Genomic DNA, 17,214 nt, shown 5'->3' on the forward strand with positions numbered 1-17,214 from the left:
GTCCAAGACAGGGCCACCCCCCTCCCCAATGGAGGCCATCCAGGGGTTCCCCCCGGCCTATCCTGTACGGCCTTGGCATTCCATTGGTATACTGCTGGCTATGCCAATTGTAAGGTCCGGAATTCCCCTCCTTGGAGAACCCTCTACCTCCCCCATAACTGCAGGATGTTCTTTTTGCTACCAAAGGGAGAGGCCAAATATCTCTAGATTGATTATAGATAGTAGTTTAACCAATCATTATTATCTCTTATAAAACAGGGTCTGGGCAGCCCCAGTGAATCCCTGCTAAGAACCCCCAAAATCTCCGTGGTAATTACAGAAGACAGACAAAGGGAGGAGGAGCTAGAGAGTGTATCACTACTGACTGGTGGATATTCTTTGTTTTCTGCTTAGTCATTAGGTTGGGCATTAAGCCAATCTTATGTCCAAACATAAATTTGTATATTGATCATGTTCCAATCATGATATTCTTGTTATGGCTTTCATAGGTCATACCATCTGAAGTTATGACTCAGTGTAGTCAATATCTAAGTTATGATTTTTAATAGTTCACCATATTCAGGCTTCCACCTTTCAGAGAGTTTAAGTTTTTATGGCTTTTTCCCAATAGGGACCCCACAACTACATTGAGAAAGCCCATATTAAGAATACTGGAGCCAAGATAGTCACACTGGACTTTGACTTGGCCATAACATATGTAGTATGTATTGAATTCTGAGTAACATATTTTTAGGAAGGTCTTGACAAGCTGAAGAACATCCAAAGGAGGGTTGTCCATTAAGATGTGAAGGGTGAAGGGGGCAGGATAGTAATGATGATGGTGGTAGTGATAGTAGTTGACATTTGATAGAGTTTTGAAGTTTCAAAATGCTTTACATACCTCATCTTATTTAAATCTTATAATGGCCATATGAGGTGATACTACAGGTATCACTCCCATTTTACACATGAAGAAATAGCTTCAGAGCAGCTAGGCAGTCAGTCTGTGGTCTAAGTTTCAGAGATGAGTTTCAAACCCAGGTCTTCTGGATCAAGGACTTTGATTCACTATGTCAGGCTGTCTCATCATAGCTGTCTTCATGTAATTGAAGGACTTTTATGTGGAAGAGGGATTAGGATTGTTTTCCTTGATTCTGGAGGCAGAACTAGGGGCAATAGATGGGCAGATTTCAGCTCAATGAGAAGAAAAACTTGCTATCGATTAGAACTTTACCCAAATGGAATAGGTTACCTCCTGTAGTAATGGATTCTTCCCATTTTTAGATGTTTTCAAGAGAATGAACATTGAATGAATTCAGCTATAATTTGGGCTAGATGACCTCTTGCTCCCTTCCAACTCTTGAGATCCTTTAGATATTTACAGATTGCTTTATAAAAAGGACCTCAGATTATATTATCAATTATATTTATAGCAAACTTTAAATTTCCAGTGGATACAATTTTGTGGCAAATTTAACTGTGAATAGAAAAGGAATACTCATAAATTTAGAGTGACGACAAGAAATAAAATCCAGAATAATTTTATAAGGTAATTTTCATACAAATAAAAAGGTACATAACCTTGTAAAAATGAAAAAGAAACATATGATAAAAACACTGAATGTAGCTCTCCAGCCTTAAGGAGATCTCGGGTATAAAATAGGCACTTGGATTAAATGACCCTTTAAGGGACCCTTCTAGTCTCGATCCTATTTTAACAAGGCATATTTTAGTTAGGTGCAAAGTTGATAAAGAATAATCAATTTGAATAGAATTTTTGTTTTCAGATCTAAACAGATCATTTTTGCATGTGTTGTGGATTATGCTTTTCACCTCCTGAGTTTTTATTGGAAAAATCAAATATTTTCTCCTGTCCATGGTTTTATGCCATTTTTTATGTCTTTAAGTAACTTTCACTACACTCTTGAGGCTGCTTCTGATCTGTGTGTAGGTACTACCAGCCTAATATATAGGATTTTTTTCTTTGGATAAGCACTATTGATTTTTTTCAACCCCACAACTTTAAAGTCTTAAAGTGGTTATTTTTTAATAAATGCCATCTTATACCATGAATTTTCACTACTGACATAAGATTAAAATTGACAATGTTCACCCCACAATACCATTTGAAGTAATTGAGATTTTTCTCCCTCCTCTTCTGTAACAAAGTAGTAAATACGCTGTCACTGTATTGCTTTTGTTTTTTAAGTATTAATGGAGTCTTGTTTTGTTTCTTAGGCCCTGCCCCTAGTATAAATATTTCTTTTTCCTCATTTAGGTTATACCCATATGCCATCAGCTAAATCCGAAAACTTCTCAGACTCAAGCCATAGTGAGATTTCATCAAGGTCCAGCATCGTGAGTAATTGTTCTGTTGACTCAATGTCTGCAGCTCTACAGGAGGATCGATGCTTACCCCAGTCTCTTAGCGGCATGGATTCGGTTGGAGCAGTAGAAAGAAAGGAGCACCCTCCAGTGACAGCTGACCATAGCCAGCATGTGATTGGGTGAGCTGCTTTAATAATGTGTTGGCTGCAAGAGGCAGGGAACCTCTAGCAGACAAAGTCATGTATTCATCAGTAATTTTCAAAGCTGACTCAGTGTCCTCAGTTGGTCAGTCAACTAAATGTTGTTTGAGTTTTACAAGAACAAGAAAGAAAGTGAAAGTTCTTCACTGTTAAATATTTTTCAATCCAGTATAAAGGTTCTTAGCCTTTGGACAGTCAGATTATTGAAATGAGCAAAACAGGTTAAAGATGCACTGCATAAAACTGGATATGCAGTATTGGCATTATCTCTAAAATCTGGTTGTTGTTTTTTAAAGGACAAATTAATTAAAATAGAATTAAATACTGCTCAGTAATTTTTTTAACATTTCTAAAATAGTCCAAACTGTGATACTCTCTGAATACTATAATCACAGAGACCAACCCAGAATTTTATTCCATTGACTTATTGAGGAGGAATATACCAATTACAAGCCCCATTTTTTCATTTGATTTTAAAAATGTTTTAATGCTGATTTTCAAGGCAACCCTTATGCATAGTTTTAAGGAGTGCCATTTTGATCAGCGATGCTCTCCTTCAAATTTCTTTCTATTTTAATATTCAAACTAAATGCCATTAGAAAATTTAGAGATATCTTTTATCGTTTGCAATTTTAGTAATCATACTTTTATGAGCATGCACAGTTGTACTTGACACACTGCTAAACACCAATGTAGGTACGTTCATTTGAAAAGATTTTTTTAAACTAGTAAACAAGGAAAGAGGTTTTTATTTTTACCAGAAAAACAAGACTTATTGTTCACATGTATATTGTTTCCATCTTTAGATGGACACTCTCAAGGCCTTCTGTAGTTAAGTGTTTAGCTGTTTCATCATCTGTGAGCACTGAGGAGATTTCTCATGAACACATCACCATAGAAGCAGCTGACAGTGGCCGTGGAAGTTGGACTTCATGTTCAAGTAGTTCCCATGACAACTTCCAGAATATTCAGAACCAGAAGAGCTGGGACCTCTTAAATTCTTATCGTCACACCCATTTGGATGTCCCCATTGCTGAAGTGGAACCCACAAACTGTGAACCTTATTTGTATTTAGAGGGCTACTCTCAGAGGAACAGTCAGCCTAAAGATGGCACAGAATGGGTGCAGTCGAGGCAGAGCTGGGCCTCCTCCAGCTCTCTCTCAGACACATACGAGACAAACTATGGGACAGTAAAGAGAAGAGTGGTAGAAGATTCCACTGCAGAGCCAGAGGAGGCTTTGGACTCTCATCCCAGCACTGATGCCACATATAAAACAGTTACGTCCAGTACAGAAAAAGGCTTGATAGGTAAGTGGTGTGGTTTTTTTTTTTTTTTAAATCTTTGTAGCACCTTCTCTTAAGTGATTTGGAAATGATGTTGGCAGATTTTGGCTCCATCCATCTCTCTGGATGTTGACAAACAAGTACCTTAGGACTTGCGTAGCAGTTGGGGGAAAGCATGTAAAAGCATGGTTAAAGCCCTCAGCGTGGCTGCCTCATTGTCTAATAAGTCGGCTAGCATAAAGCGTCTACGTGCCTGCAGCTTTCAAAATCGAAGAGTTTGCCTTTTAGGAATGTGCCAGCAAATGCCCTCCAGGTAAAATGGCAGTACTTGCATACTACATTGGTGCCTCTTGTTTCTTGGAAGTTGAAGTCACGACTGTTGAAACTCAGAGAAGAAACACCATGATATGTCTTTCCTTTTTTTGCATTTTCATGTTTTTATTTGACTTTTCTATGAAATGAGTTATTTGTATTTAGTAGAAATCTTTTTTTTTGCTCACTCCCACTCTTCCCCTTGCATACGAACATTTTCAGAGTCCTCTTGGATTACACCTGAATATTTGAAAGAAAAAAAAGTGTCAGTGGGTAAAGAAAAGGGAAGTATTTTTTAAAAATATAGCCAAGTCTATAGGCATTTAAAAAACTCTTGCTATATGCCAGGGACTAAGAAAGGAAAAATCAATCCTTGTCCTCAAGGATCTCACAGTCTCTTGCAAACAGCTATGTACAAACAAGCTGTAGACAGAATAAATTGGAGGTAATCTCAGAGGAAGGCACTAGCATTAAGGGGAATCACTAAAAATGTCTTATAGAAGGTGTGATCTTAGTTGAGATAAAGAGAGAAAGAATGCCAAGCACGGGAGACAGCCACTGAAAAAACATATAGCCAAGAGATGGAGTGTTTTGTTCAGGGAATGGCAAGGAGGCTGGTGTCACTGGGTTGTAGAGTGTGGAAGAGGGGAAGGTGTAAGAAGACTGGAAAGTTAGTAAGGGTCACGAAGGGCTTTAAAAGATTTTGTTTTTGTTCCTGGGTGTAACAGGGAGCTGCTGGAGTTTATTGAATAGGGGTAGATTTGCTTTAGTCAAGGGAACTTCACTTCCTTGAAAACAACTTTATTACTATACTAACGCTGAAGCACAAGAGACTGGGAAGGTAGGTGACAGTGGGTAGAGTTCTGGGTCTGAAGTCAGGAAGACTCATCTTCGTGAACTCAAAAGAAACTTACTAGCTGGGTAACCCTGGGCAAGTCACTTAACCCTGTTTGCTTCAGTTCCTCATCTGTAAAAAATGATCTGGAGAAGGAAATGGCAAACCATTTCAGTATCTTTGCCCAGAATATCCCAAAATGGGGTCCCAGAGTCGGATATGACTGAAATGACTGAACAACAAGCACAAAATTACTCAAGCAAGCCCCTCTCTTGGATTTAATGTTGCTTTTTCTGGCTTCTTAGGGAAAAAAAAAAAACAAAACTTGATCAATAGACCTAAAACAATTTTTAACACACCTTCGTAGTCTGCAGCATATGCAGGGTGCCCTAACATTCATGCCTAAACCAGAATTCACTCATGCAAGCTACACTAACCTATTATTCTGGTGTTTGGCTATCCACTGCATTTTCCTGCATGTAGTATCTCTCTCCTGCTCCTCATTCCCACCCCCCTTTTACTCCTGTTGAGGAAGTATCCTTGAATACCGTAGCACCCCTGCCACTCCCCTACCCTTTTATAGCCAACATTCCCGTTAATGCTTAATTTATTCAATGAATTCTACATAGTATTTGTAATTGTGCCAAATATGCATTGAAGGTTGAATTCTGCTATTAGCATGCAAAAAGAACAGAGGTACAGTATTTCATCCATTCATTCAGTAAAGAGTTATTGAAGCTTATTATATGCCCACTGTAGGGGGAAGTAAAGATTGTGACATGCTTCGTACCCTCAAGCAGTTTATAGACTTTGGGTGAAAAAAGACATACTTAGATAAAAGAGTTTAATCTTGCCTTTTCCTGATTTTCTCAGTGATTGGGGGCAAATCTTTTTGTGGCTCAGAGTAAACTTCCCTTATCTCAGACAGAAAACTATTCTTAGGCTGTGTATGGTAGATCAGATTAATTTTGCTATAGGGGAACAGGCATCTAGAACTGTCCAGTGAAAGTGATTTTGGCATCTGATATAACCCCTTCCCCCCCCAAAAAAATCTTGAGGTATATAAATAAAGAGAAACTGGCACTGGATTCCTGACCAACAAGACACTTATACTTCCCTCCATAAAACATCCTTCAGGAGAAATACGGTCCCTTCGTGACATGTCCGATCTTTTCTTCTTTCACGTTGCCTCAGTGGTTTTTGGAACCTGATTCCACTGATATCAGTCAACAAACATTTATTAGGTACCTACTAAAAGCCATAGGCACCATGTTAAGCGATACTTACGCAAATACAAAGAATGAAGCAATCTCTACTCTCATGATGCTTATATTCTATTGATTTAAAAGTATATATATTGAATGCTAGTCAGAAAAAAAATGCCCAATGCTTTGAGGTTCTTAAAAGGACGAGATGAATTCAAGGCTTAATGAACCTTCTACTTCAGTTCCTCCATCGCAGTTACTTTTAGAGGTAATTTGTTTTACTTTCAGTTATTAGAACAGTGCTCTATACCTCTAAGATATAAAACTGAATAGTTAAATATATTTTCTTAGGGTCCAAATATGCAATAACCTTCCTAAAGAACTAGATATAGAATCTTTGGCTTAAGCTGTTTTCTGGACAGTATTAGAAAATGTACCCTTTTAAATCTTGACAAATGAATCAAGTAATTTAGTGAAAGACTTCCATCTCTAAATTTGTTTCACTAATAATTGATTTTGAATAAGATGCCACACAATATAGTCACTATTTGTTTTGATTTGATTAAATGACTTAATTTTTGTGATTATCCTGGATGAGGATTGGATAGGGGAGAATTGTCAAAATATAAATATAATTATTGACACTTTTCTGCCCAACTAATCAAGAAAGATGAAATTTTATGTTCACTCTGATATTTCAGTAATCCTTTATCTTTACCTTGTTGCTATATATGTGATCAGTTCTTTTGGCCCCCCTAAGTGACTAACTGCCATATGTACATGAGCAAAAGATGCAAAGCCCCTTTTAAAGATTTGATTCTGTGCTTTGGACTTAATCCCTGTGTTACCTTCCTTTTTGAAGTTTTGATGTAGAGCATTCCGTCTGCAAAACTCACTGACATTGTAAGGGGATTATATAGACTTGAGGAAGAAATTTTATTAGCTGATGATTCTTTTTCTAGTAAAAATAGGAAATTATTAATTTGTTTTTCTATGAACTTATTAGAAAGCAGGAGGATCTTTTTTGAAATGAAATAGTTACATAGTAGAGGTGCATCCTGGGACCCTAATCTGTATTGTGTTTATCAGAGGCTATTTATACGCCATTCACTATGTTATTCGAAAGCATGACTAAAACTAGCATATCATGTCTTTGGCGGGGGGAATCTACATTATTTTATAGGAATTTCATTATCCAGTGTTCATGCAAATATATTAGTGCAGAAACAGCCAATCTTGTGAGAAATACTGTTTTGATTTACTGATTATAGCACACTGAATGTTACTCTTGAGTACACACAAGGATTCTGAAACAGATGAAAATTGCTAGAAGTAAAAAAATCTTCATTACAATATTTAATGTTTTAACAGAGGGGTGAACATTCCTTCCAGTTTTTCAGCGCCAAAAGGTTTTCTTTAAATATTTCATTATTGGAGAGCATTTTTGAAACCAGGGTCAAAACTTTGACCCAGGTTTTCAATGGGGGAGGTTTGTCATTGATGTAATCTCTTGTAGTTCTTGATAATTCTACTTCATACTATGGTAAGAATCGGTAGAGTTCCTTTTCAGTAGGCATTTAATATAGTTTTGAACGAAAAGATGGTTTTTAAAAATTGAAAACAAAAATCTACCACTATCATTATGTACTGAGGTTTTTTCATTTGCCTTTTTAATCATTTTTTTCCCATTGTAACATTTTGCTTTTCTTTAAGTTTGTTTTTTCAAATCTTATTTCCTCATTAACATTTCCATTGCTTATTTCTTATGCCAGTGTACTGTGTCACCTCACCTAAGAAGGACGATAGGTATAGGGGGCCACCTCCCACCCCACCAGGATACATGGGGATTTCTTTAGCGGACATAAAAGAAGGACCACCCCATCACCCACACGTAAAACCTCCAGACTATAGTGTGGCAGTACAGAGGTCAAAGATGGTACATAGCAACCTCTCTAGACTTTCATCAGCCTCCCTCGTTAGTGAACCTATGGCCTGTATTTCATCGAAGATCCTATCTCAGCCGCAGTGGCATAGTCTGCAGCCATCCCATCCTAAACTAGCCGATGTGACTGATGCAGATAGTGAAGCAGATGGTATGTTGACAAAGTACCTTTGATTACTATTAAATAAATTTTTATGCAAATAAATCAATTCTTACAACTGTATGATTTTGCTGCTTTAATTTTTCTTACTCATTAATGGTTTTGTAAACTATGATTTTGAAATGTATTTTTAAAGCCTCTCAAAAAGTATGTCAGACTCTTGTAGTATATATGGAGACAACAGGTGGACTTCAGGGCTTAAACCAAGTGGTGTTACCTTTTTTATAATAATGTTCATGCTAAGGTGCTGTTTTGGGGAGTAATCATCTCAAAGTTTTGTATTATAAAATGAGTAAAAAATTGTAATACAAATATTTGGTATTACAAAATTGATTTATTATACTGGTATTGTTATATTATGAGGACCTTAAACAATAATCTTTTTGTTTTTAGAAATCATTTTGCCTGACAGTGACAGATCCCTCTGAACTTGTGTTGTACAATTGTTAGTATTACTGTATGTTGAGAGGCAGCTAGGTGTCCCAGTGAATAGAGCACTGGGCCTTCTGTCAGAAGGATCCGAGTTCACATGTGAACTCAGACATTTACTAGCTGCCCTGGGCAAGACACTGAATTGCTGTTTGCCTCAGTTTCCTGGACTGTCATGGGTATGATAACAGCATCTCCTTCGCAGGGTCTAAGGATCTAATGAGATAACATTTGTAGTGCACTTTACACAGTGGCACTAATGTAAACACCAGCTTCTATAATTTAATGTTGTCGTTATCCTCATTATTATCACTGTTCTGCATTAGGCTGTCACAGCTATCAGTCATCACCTTAAACTCCTGAACCTGGTAAATCTCTCCCCACTCCCCAGTGAGTTAAGCCCTAAGTGCGAATTTTTCACAATGTCCATTGTTCAAAATGAATATTAAGGATATTTTTCTTTAGTATTAAAAATCTTAGCTGGTTTCCCCTGTAGGCTTTGTCCAAGTATAGTTATAGTTTGAGAAATAGCCTACTTTTTTTAAAACCTGTTTTTTTTGTGTGTGTTTTTCTAAGCACAGTTATGGTAATGATGAAATCTGGGCCTTTGAAAGTTATTAATGTTGGAATCCAATAAGAGGAGGTTGGCTTATTTTCATTAATACAGTTGTAGAAGAAAATATTTCCTAAATATTTAACATCTACTTTTTTCCCCTCATTTTCAGAAAATGAGCAAGTTTCAGCAGTCTAGCCTTTGGGGAAGTCATCTCGGAAACAAGTTTGAATCAAAGTACTTTGGGAAGAAGGACCTTAAGATTCTGTTAGCCAGTGCTGACAGCTTGCTGCTACTACACTAAGAAATTTTTAGTGCCTGTGTTATGACCAGTGAGGTGGACCTGGCTGAATTGTGCCTCAATTGCATGTCGTCTCAGCAGCCTGTGAAGTCCACGCTTCCGTGTGACAGAGCATCCAGTCTGCAAAACTCACTGACGCTGTACATTGATCTAAGTGTTCCAAGTGTCTGTCTACACACTAGGCCTTCATTGGGATAATCAATTTTGAGAACCACTCAAAGTGTGGAAAATCATGTTTAGTATCATGTAATATTTCTATGGATTTCTCTTGAAAATTATTTTAAGGTAACATTATGGTTTTCCAGCCAAGAATGTTAAATTCATGGACCTGTTGGACATATATTATTTCCATGTCCATATTTTCATGCACAAAATCAAAACTTCTGCCAAAAACCAAGGACTTCGCAGTGGTGTATGAATAATAATTTATTAACTAATTGAGAGTTTGTAGAGTTTTCTTTATTTGTGTTTGAGTGTTATGCTCTGGTTGGCTTATGTGTATGTTTAGGAGGAAATTAAAAATTAGACTCACTTTAACTATTCTTAGGATAGCCAAACAAGTGTCCTTTAAAGCAAAGCTTGTGTTCCCCAAGGAAAAAGCCAAGGAGTACAGATTATAGCATGGTTATATACGTAACTAAAACTGAGATATACTCTGAGTGGAATGGGAACATTTTTTTGTTTGTGAAGATAGATCAGTGAAATGTTGCCATCTGGTAGTCCCAGTTTGAAAAGTTTGGTGAAGCTGTCTTTTTAAAAAAAAGAATCAAAGTAAGAATCAATCAATAAATATTTATTAAATGCCTACTACGTGCCAAGCACTGAGCTGGGCCCAGCGGATACAAATACAGTGAATAAAACAATCACTGACTCTCAAGAAACTTAGTTTCTGATGGGGGGGGAATCATTACCTTGAAGTCTTAGAGATAACCAAATTATTAAAATGGAGGTGCTCAAATGCATGAAACTCATCTCTGTGACTAAAATGCTATAAGCTTAGTTAAATAGAACTCCACTTTTTCCGAAGGTAAAAAGCAGCCTGGCAAATATACTTTAACTGGGAGTATAAAACAAGTAGGTCATAGTTTTGAATTGGGTTTTCAATTCCAGGTAATCATTTTGGGTACCTACAGAGAAGCAGAGGGGTAATATTGTCTACTAAGCCATTCAGTGCTATAAAAATATTTGAAATGGAATCGCTGCATTTTTACCTATTTCTGATAATTTGCAATTATCATTGGGTTTCTTTTTATTGGTATGTATGCGTTTATGATAGCAGTCCCACTCTCAGGTGGCCTGTTTTAAAAATTTAGCCAACCAAAGTATATGCTTGTTTATTTTTTGGTGGGAGAAAGGGGAGACCCAAACACGGGGGTGTTAAAATGAACATGCTTGTTCTTTCCCAGTATAGCACTCAAAGATCCATTCCAGTGACTTAATTGGACATGAATGTGTTAACATAGATTTGAACATGTAATTGTACATTTCTGTGACCTCATTTTCAAGGTGGGCTAGGTTTTAAACGTTTTTTACAAGCTGGGTGAAATGTTTTCTACATCTTAAGTTAAAAGTTTTTAAAGTTATTTTATATTATTTCAATTTTATAGTGTGCAAGGTAAGTAAAGTAACATATTCAGAAAGTTACATGAGTACCAAAAAAAAAAAAAAACTCCAAAGCCAATCATGTGCATTACCCAAATAAACTTTGGGCAGAAATTGGTTCATATTTGAGTGTGTGTTGTCAACCGTGTTTTCATCTGTGACTTCTTGTGTAAATGTTACTCTCAGTAGGACTGTCTTCCCCCATTCTATCCCTTCCTCTCAAAGCCCCAAGTCAGACACAGTTCTAAATGACATTTGTCTCTTTCCCTCTGTAGGGCTTACAGTTAATCTTAAGAAAAGCAAAAAAGACATCCATGCCTAAAAAAATATTTTGCAGAATTCATAGCTGATACCTGAAGCTCACATATTTCTTTCTTAGAGTCATGAATTCTGGATTAGATTAGCTGCTGCAGTAAGAACTTGACATAACAGCATTTTTGCCCTTATGGGTTAGGAATAACATTAAAGTAATATGGGAAATAAATTACATGCTTTAAAACAATATTATAGTCATCCGACTTATAAAGAATTAATATTTAATCAGGAAGCTGTATATGTACATTGCCTGAAAAGAGAAATATTTTTTTCTTTCACAGACTTCTTTTGCTCCTGGTTTGTGGACCACTTGCTAACAAAAAACAAAGCTGTGTTTTTCCTGCAAGGTCTTGTTTAATTAGGGTGCAATATCCAGTAAGCTGTTTTATGTCCATTTCCCAAGTTAGACCTGGGGTTTGTAAAATTTCTTTTTCTGATTTAGCAGGCTTTTTCATGTGATAGGAAATCTGAGTAGGCATTTTACCTGGATAGAAGGTATTTTTTTGTAAATCAAGATAGTCACATGAAAGGGACTGGGAAGCAGGTGACTTTTTCTGTGCTTCTGATTCAGAGTGGCTTGCAGCTCTCTGGCTCAGCCGTGCATGTTAGGGATTCCAGTGATCACATTGATCAGGGGTAGCAGGTAACTGTGTTGTAGTTGTGTGTGGGTTTGAGAAGTAATTACTTCCTTTTTTTTCTGAATTTGACTTTTAGGTATTATTTTAAGTTGGTTTACAGTTTTCCACTTTCTTGGTTCATCACAAAGCCATAGTGAGTGAAGCCAGTGACCTTGTATGTCCCATATCCCCTGTCTGGTTTCTTTTGACTTCTTCCAAATTTCTAACTTCAGCCAAGGGATGAACATGCCTCTCCCTTCCCTTCTTACTTCACCAGAGCACTGCTATTTGGAGGAAGTGCTTTAAAAATCCCTGATGTGCCAGATGGGGCCAAGAAAGCAATTTAATTTCAACCAAATAGTTTCTTAAAAATAAAAGTTTAAGAAAAATAAGTAATTCCAAAGAGCATCTTAATTTAAGATTAATATAATTAGTGTTCATTTTTCTTCTGCACTTTTACTTTCAGTAAAAGGAGATGCTCTATATTTGGAAAAATGACTAATAAAAATACCCACAAAATTACCTTTAGCAGAGTGCTAAATTGCAAAGGAAATCCAATAATATTCTAATCCTAAAACTCAGAATCTTAGAGCAGCAGGACTTGGGGATGACCCTGCCTGGCTTGTGAACATGAACCTGAGGACTCCTCGTAGTTACGTAGATCCCCTTATGTACAAGATTGATTAAGTCCTTGTAAAACATTTCATCCCAAATCAGGAATGGAGGGAAAGCGTTCTTATTCCCTTTATCTTAAAAGCAATTTGATTGCAACGGACTGATAAAAATTTTGTTGTCCTTTTAAGCTTTATTGAGCATTAGAAATAGTTTGAGAAATCCATTAACTTAAACTGATTGGGAGAAAAGGGATACTCTGTTTAGAAAAGCTTCCCCATGTATTTAAAAATTAAAACTTGAACACCCAGTTCAGCTTTAGCTTAGGTTGTGCTTTTTGTGGCTTTTATTTTTGATACACATGGAATGCAGTTTAACTTGGTATTATAAATTCTAAATATGTGAGAATATTGGCAAAAAAAAACTGCACAGTTGAAATAATACTCCAATAGCAACTGTACTGCACAATTCAGTGATTGTAAAGTATTCTGTAACAAGCAATGTTTGTCTCCTATTTTTTGATACCTCTTACACTTATGTCTTTTAGAAAGACAGTGCCTCTGTATGCTTTTTGTATTTTTACTGAGTGATTGTAAATATTTGTTATATTTTTGGTTAAGAGAATGTTTAAAAGTAATGTTTATTATCCAATCTACTAATATGTTGTTGAAAACAATAAACAATATATATACATTAAGATTCACTGGACCTTTTTTGTATAGATTACATAGATATTAACTCTGAAATCAAACAGTAAGAATTGACTCCTTGTGTATTGGTGCTGTCTCTGAGATTCTAAAACCCTTATAGATTGTATTCTTTTCAGATAGTATTTAGTGAGCCACTAATTGTCATCTTGTAATCACTGATGTGGTTCTTTCATATTGGACTCAGAGTCAGTTCTCTGTAACTATTCTTTCTCATTCATTTGAACTCAGTCTTCTCCCTTTTCTGTCATATCAGTTGGATAGCCAGCCCACTGAGTTTTAGTACCTTAGTACGTAGGTGTATGTATGTATGTATGTATATACCTGTAAATGTATAAAGATAATGAAGCTGAATTATTTAAAGATGGATAACGAATTGAGTCAGAACATAAAAGGAGAGAAGTGGGCTAGCTTGCAAATAGGAAATTATGTTGGACTTTTAAGAATCCCAATTTGCTCCCTAGTTGAGGTAATCTTTTGAACACAAATGTTCTTTCAGAGATGGCTCTGTAGTTTTAAATCTTGAAATATCACAATCTCTGAAGAGTCAAAATTTCTGATGACGTATCCTTGAGGGTAGTAGGGAAGCATATTAAAAACATCCTTTTTAGTCTCTCCAGAAATACTTTTAAAAATGACTTCTAAAATCCTTTCCAGACTTTTCCCTTTAAGAAAGTAGGTAGAAAAAGAGCTAAGGCCTTCCTTAGGGAAGTGAATTAGTTTTGATAAGCAAACTTTAAGATCATTACTTTCTCCACCCTTGAAGCAATTCTCTGGGAAGAATACCATGGATTCCTCCAAGGCTGTTGTTCAGGAGGAATGGGATGTTTGAAATGTTAGCCCAAACTGTATGTTACATAGTGTGATTTTCATTCTCCAATAAATGTTACCTAAAATCATCTTGGGACAGAGAGTCACGTGAGTGGGAAAAAGGGGGACCATTCTAGTTTAGACATCCTTCTCCAAACTAGAAATGTCTTGTGTATTAGATTGTTAAATTAAATTGTTTCTGGAAAACCTAAATCACAGAGTACAGTATCGGTATTAATATTTTTGTTTACACCTGGTACTGTTTCACATGTTTTTGTATTTCTTGTGCTGAGCATATTGTAGATGTTTAATAAATGCTTGATTGATTTCAGGTGACCCAAAATGGAAATGGAAAGGCCCGTTGTGGGTGCAAATAGAAGCAATAATAATAATATTTATGTAGCACCTGTATGTAACACCTGTGCCAGGTGCTGTGCTGAGCTCTTTGCTATCTCATTTGATCCTCATAACAACCGTGGGAGGTGGTTGCTGTTATTATCCTCATTTTGCAGACGAGGAAACTGAGGCAGAGTGACTTGTCCAGGATTACGCAGCTAGTAAGTTTCTGAAACTGAATTTTAATTCAAGTCTTCCTGAATCCAGACCGAGGTCTCTATTCTCTGTGCCGCTGATGGAATCCTAGCTATTGCCCCCAGTCCCAATATCCCAACTTCCTCATGTGTCCCACTAGACCAGCAGGCATGATCTGACCCCACCATCTAGTTGTAGACATACCACAGGAGCCAGTCAATAAGGAAGCAGCACCAACATGATGCCGAGCAGGATGTTGACCACAAAACCACTGAAGGGACTTTTACCTAAGTAGATGCCTGCACAGTAATAGCAAAAACTGACCTTTGGGTAAATGTAGAACATAGGCATATTATAGTTTCATTATCTTACATGAATACCCCCTTGAGTAGGCTTTTCTGTACGCATTTTGGGTACATTTCTGTACGCATGCGCAATTCCTCCAAAGCTATAGGACCTCCCCATGTTAGCAAATCCCTCCTATATTTCAATACTCATATATTCTGATATGCTAAAAGCATGGCTCTATAAAAATCCTTATCTTGCTGTGTTAGCCTGTTAGCTCCTTCAAAGAGCCTAGCCTGCTGAGAATGTAATCCTCAGTAAATGCCTTTACTTGGTTTGGAGATGGTCAGAATCTGTGAATTCTTTCAAGATGATTTTGTAACACACCTGGATACCCCAACAACAGGAGGTGGAATGTTGCATCTTTGGTCTTCTGGAGCCAACACTGTTGACGGCATTCATTCTGAATTCTTATTGTTTGTGTGTGTGTGTATACACACACACACACACACACACACACATATACTTGCTGTTACAAAAAGTACTACTACTAATAGTTCATAGAATACAAGCTCTTGGAGGGTAGCAACTGTATCATTTTTTATCTTTGCATCTCCAATGTCTGGCACATTCTGGGCACTTGGGAATGCTTGTTGGATGAATAGCCTTTTGTCATTGATTTTCTTGGGGTTATATGATAAAAGACCTATTGTTAAGACTATTGACTGAATTGATCTCCTTGCTGTTCTAGAGACTCTCAAAAGTCTTCTCCCACACCACATTTCGAAAGCATCAGTTCTGTGGAGCTCAGCTTTGCTTATAGTTCAACTCTTACAGCCAAATGTGGCTACTGCAAAAAACACAGCTTTGACTATACAGACCTTTCTTGGCAAAATGATGTCTCTGCTTTTTATTGTACTCTCCAGATTTGTCATAGCTTTCCTTCCGAGGAGCCAAATATGTTTTAATTTCATGGCTACTGTTGCTGTCTGCAGTAACCTTTGAGCCCAAGAATATAAAATCTGACACTGCTTCCATTTCTTCTCTACTTGCCAGGAATTGATGGGATCAGTTGCCAAGATCTTAGTTTTTTTTTTTGATGTTAAGCTCCAAACCAGTCTTCATATTCTCTTCTTCCAACTTCATCAAGAGGCTTCTTTATTCCTCTTTACTTTTTGCCATCAAAGTGGTATCATCTGCATATCTGAGACTTTAGGTATTTTTTCAGCCAACCTTAATTCCAGGTTCTGATTCATCCAGCCTGACATTTCACATGATGTACTTTGCATATAAGTGAAATAAATAAGGTGATAATATGCAGCCTCATCATCATACTCCTTTTTCAGTCTTAAACTAATCAGTTGTTCCATGTTTGGCTCTAACCGTTGCTCCTTGGCCTGCATGCAGGTTCCTCAGGAGACAAGTAAGATGATCTGATATTCCCATCTCTTTGAGGACTTGCCACATTTTGTCGTAGCCTAGCAGGTCAAAAGTTTTAGTATAGTAAGTGAAGCAGAAGTAGAGGTTTTACTGGAACTCCCTTGCGTTCTCCATAATCCAGCATATTTTGGCAATTTGGTCTCTAATTCCTTTGCCTCTTCAAAAACCAGCCTGCTCGCTCTTTTTGTGGTGGCAAAGAATTGGAAATTTAGGGGATGCCCATTAGTTAGTGTAATGTTAATGAGATATGAATATCCTCCCTGCCCATTAATAGGCTCCCCATGGAGCCCATTAAGAGAAGCTTGCTTAGGGGAGGCTTGCTTGTAGAAAGGCTTTCATACTTTTTGCTAATTTCTAATTAGGCACTGAGTCATGAGGGTTGTGATGCTTTCTGGCTCTGAGAAGTGTATATATACTCTGAGTTGGTATTTTGATTTGGGGGTTTGCTTATGAGAAGGACCTTGTGATTCCCTGGTCAAAACTCATGAGTAGCCATATGTTCAGACCCCCCAACTGCTCAAATGTAAAGGCTCTCTTGATCCAGTGGTGCATGTAAAGCGTATAGCAATATTGCTTTGGTTAAGGCAGTTAAGAGCCCTGTCTGTTGGTCTTTGCTCCAATTTCTCTGCTTGTATACTCTCTGATGTTCAGGGTGCTGACCATTCCCCTGAACTAGTGAATGTAATTGAAAGTAGGATTGTTAACCTCTTTTTGAACAATCTTTCCTAGAAAAGCAGATCTAAGAACCAGGCCATCTTGGGCATGC

At 37.1% G+C, this 17,214-nt stretch overlaps 1 protein-coding gene across 8 annotated transcripts in view; it reads left to right on the forward strand.

The window, feature by feature from the left end:
* The window catches only part of RAPGEF6 (Rap guanine nucleotide exchange factor 6), a 236,387-nt gene extending 223,015 nt beyond the window's left edge, over positions 1-13,372 (forward strand). For 6 of the 8 annotated variants that reach the window (XM_036748835.1, XM_036748840.1, XM_036748836.1 and 3 more), the window contains 4 exons: positions 2,258-2,486; positions 3,314-3,816; positions 7,917-8,237; positions 9,401-13,372. In XM_036748835.1, coding sequence (XP_036604730.1) covers positions 2,258-2,486; positions 3,314-3,816; positions 7,917-8,237; positions 9,401-9,426 — 1,079 coding nt within the window. In that variant the 3' untranslated portion in view covers positions 9,427-13,372. The remainder of the gene's footprint in view (positions 1-2,257; positions 2,487-3,313; positions 3,817-7,916; positions 8,238-9,400) is intronic. The other 2 variants (XM_036748842.1, XM_036748843.1) reach the window with 1 other exon arrangement.
* Positions 13,373-17,214: the final 3,842 nt, after the last annotated feature.

This window comes from Trichosurus vulpecula, chromosome 3 (assembly GCF_011100635.1).
Source record: "Trichosurus vulpecula isolate mTriVul1 chromosome 3, mTriVul1.pri, whole genome shotgun sequence".
In the NCBI taxonomy this organism is placed as follows: domain Eukaryota; kingdom Metazoa; phylum Chordata; class Mammalia; order Diprotodontia; family Phalangeridae; genus Trichosurus; species Trichosurus vulpecula.